This window comes from Austrofundulus limnaeus, unplaced genomic scaffold (genome assembly GCF_001266775.1).
Source record: "Austrofundulus limnaeus strain Quisiro unplaced genomic scaffold, Austrofundulus_limnaeus-1.0 Scaffold866, whole genome shotgun sequence".
Classification (NCBI taxonomy): domain Eukaryota; kingdom Metazoa; phylum Chordata; class Actinopteri; order Cyprinodontiformes; family Rivulidae; genus Austrofundulus; species Austrofundulus limnaeus.
The window spans coordinates 6,693-8,326 of NW_013953268.1; the positions used below are offsets into that span (position 1 = coordinate 6,693).

The following is a 1,634-nucleotide window of genomic DNA, read 5'->3' on the forward strand; positions in this document are numbered from 1 at the left end:
GCAGTACTTTGTTGTGTTGTTGTGACCATGTGTGCAGTACTTTGTTGTGTTGTTGTGACCATGTGTGCAGTACTTTGTTGTGTTGTTGTGACCATGTGTGCAGTACTTTGTTGTGTTGTGTGTCCTTGGCTCTGATCTTCTGTGGTTGTGGTTAAACTGCGTCTCGACTGAACCACAGCTGGACTTTGTCCTTTAAGGAATTCTTGAGTTATCTGGAAGTAACGCTAACAACAACAACAGCAACAACAACAACACAACAACAACAACATTAGTGTTTCCAGGTGTGATTCCAGCGTGGATCTGAAGATTTAACAGGTGTTGTTACCTGTTTGAAGTCATTACTCAACATGTTGCCCATGGCAACAGCCAACGAGGAGAAAGAAGGTCTGGACCAAGGAACCTCCTCCCAGCATCGTGTCATCAGGTCCGCTCTGCAGACACACAACAAACCTCTGATCTGCAGCAGTGATTTCAACACAAACAGGCTGCTGATCCTTCTGGGTTCCTCTGACGAACCTTGTGTGGTTTTTTCAGAGCAGGACATCCTTCTGTACCTTCAGAGAACACTTCCTACACTSACACACCAGACTCACTGGAGACTGGACCAGTTCTAGTAAGACCAGATCCTCAACACCCCAACAACCTGGACTCACTGAATCTGGACTTTGAAAAAGGTTCTGATGTGACCATTTGAGTTGTTTAAATCAGTGTTGTTTGTGTTGGATTTTGTTCAYATCTGTGTGTAGTTWATGTTGCTGTTTTGTTTACATGTATGTGTTATGTTGTGTGTTGTTTCTAGTGCTGTGTCGTACAATGACATGCTTTCACAGAAAACAAGAATGTTGTCATACATGTCAGGAGAAGCGTGTTCAGGTCTGTCCATTCTGTGTCCTTTCTTCAGCTCACAGAGAAACCCTTTAGTTGTCAGAAGGTCAGGATACGGACTACAGCCTGGACCAAACACACAAAAAACAACATGTACACTGGTCAGACTGGTTCAAGGTTGTTGGTCAGACTGGTTTAAGGATGGAGCCCGGTTGGGCACAGTCCRGAGAGGAGAYGTGGGTCCCCCTTCCCATGGGCTCACTACCTGTGGGAGGGGCCGTAGGGGTCAGGCGCATTGTGTGTTGGGCAGTGGTCGAAGGCGAGGACCTTGGCGGTCYGATCCTCGGCTACAGAAGCTGGCTGTAGGGATGTGGAATGTCACCTCTCTGTTCAAACATAAGGGTGTCCATATGTGCTCTTGGCACCAGGACACCCTAGGCCGCGGTTCGATGATCGACTTTGTTGTCGTTTCATCTGATCTGCAGCTGCATGTTTTGGACACTCGGGTGAAGAGATGGGTGGAGCTGTCAACTAACCACTACCTGGTGGTGAGTTGGCTCCGGTGGTGGGGGAGGATGCTGGTCAGACCTGGCAGACCCAAACGTATAGTGAGGGTCTGCTGGGAACGTCTGGCAGAGTCTCCCATCAGATGAAGCTTCAACTGACACCTCCGGGGGAACTTCGAACACGTTTCGTGGGAGGTGGAGGACATCGAGTCTGAGTGGGCAGGAGATCGACAGGTGGATTGGTGCTGCGTCTGCAGTGATGTGGGTGTTGTACCGGTCTGTCCTGGTGAAGAGAGCTGAGCC

The 1,634-nt window shown here is 49.1% G+C and overlaps 1 protein-coding gene across 1 annotated transcript in view; it reads right to left on the reverse strand.

The window, feature by feature from the left end:
- Positions 1-106: 106 nt before the first annotated feature.
- The window catches only part of LOC106532997 (platelet-derived growth factor receptor beta), a gene marked incomplete at both ends in the record, with an annotated part of 16,724 nt that continues 15,196 nt past the window's right edge, over positions 107-1,634 (reverse strand). Inside the window, 3 exon segments of the mRNA XM_014029194.1 lie at positions 107-224; positions 326-431; positions 852-951. Coding sequence (XP_013884648.1) covers positions 107-224; positions 326-431; positions 852-951 — 324 coding nt within the window.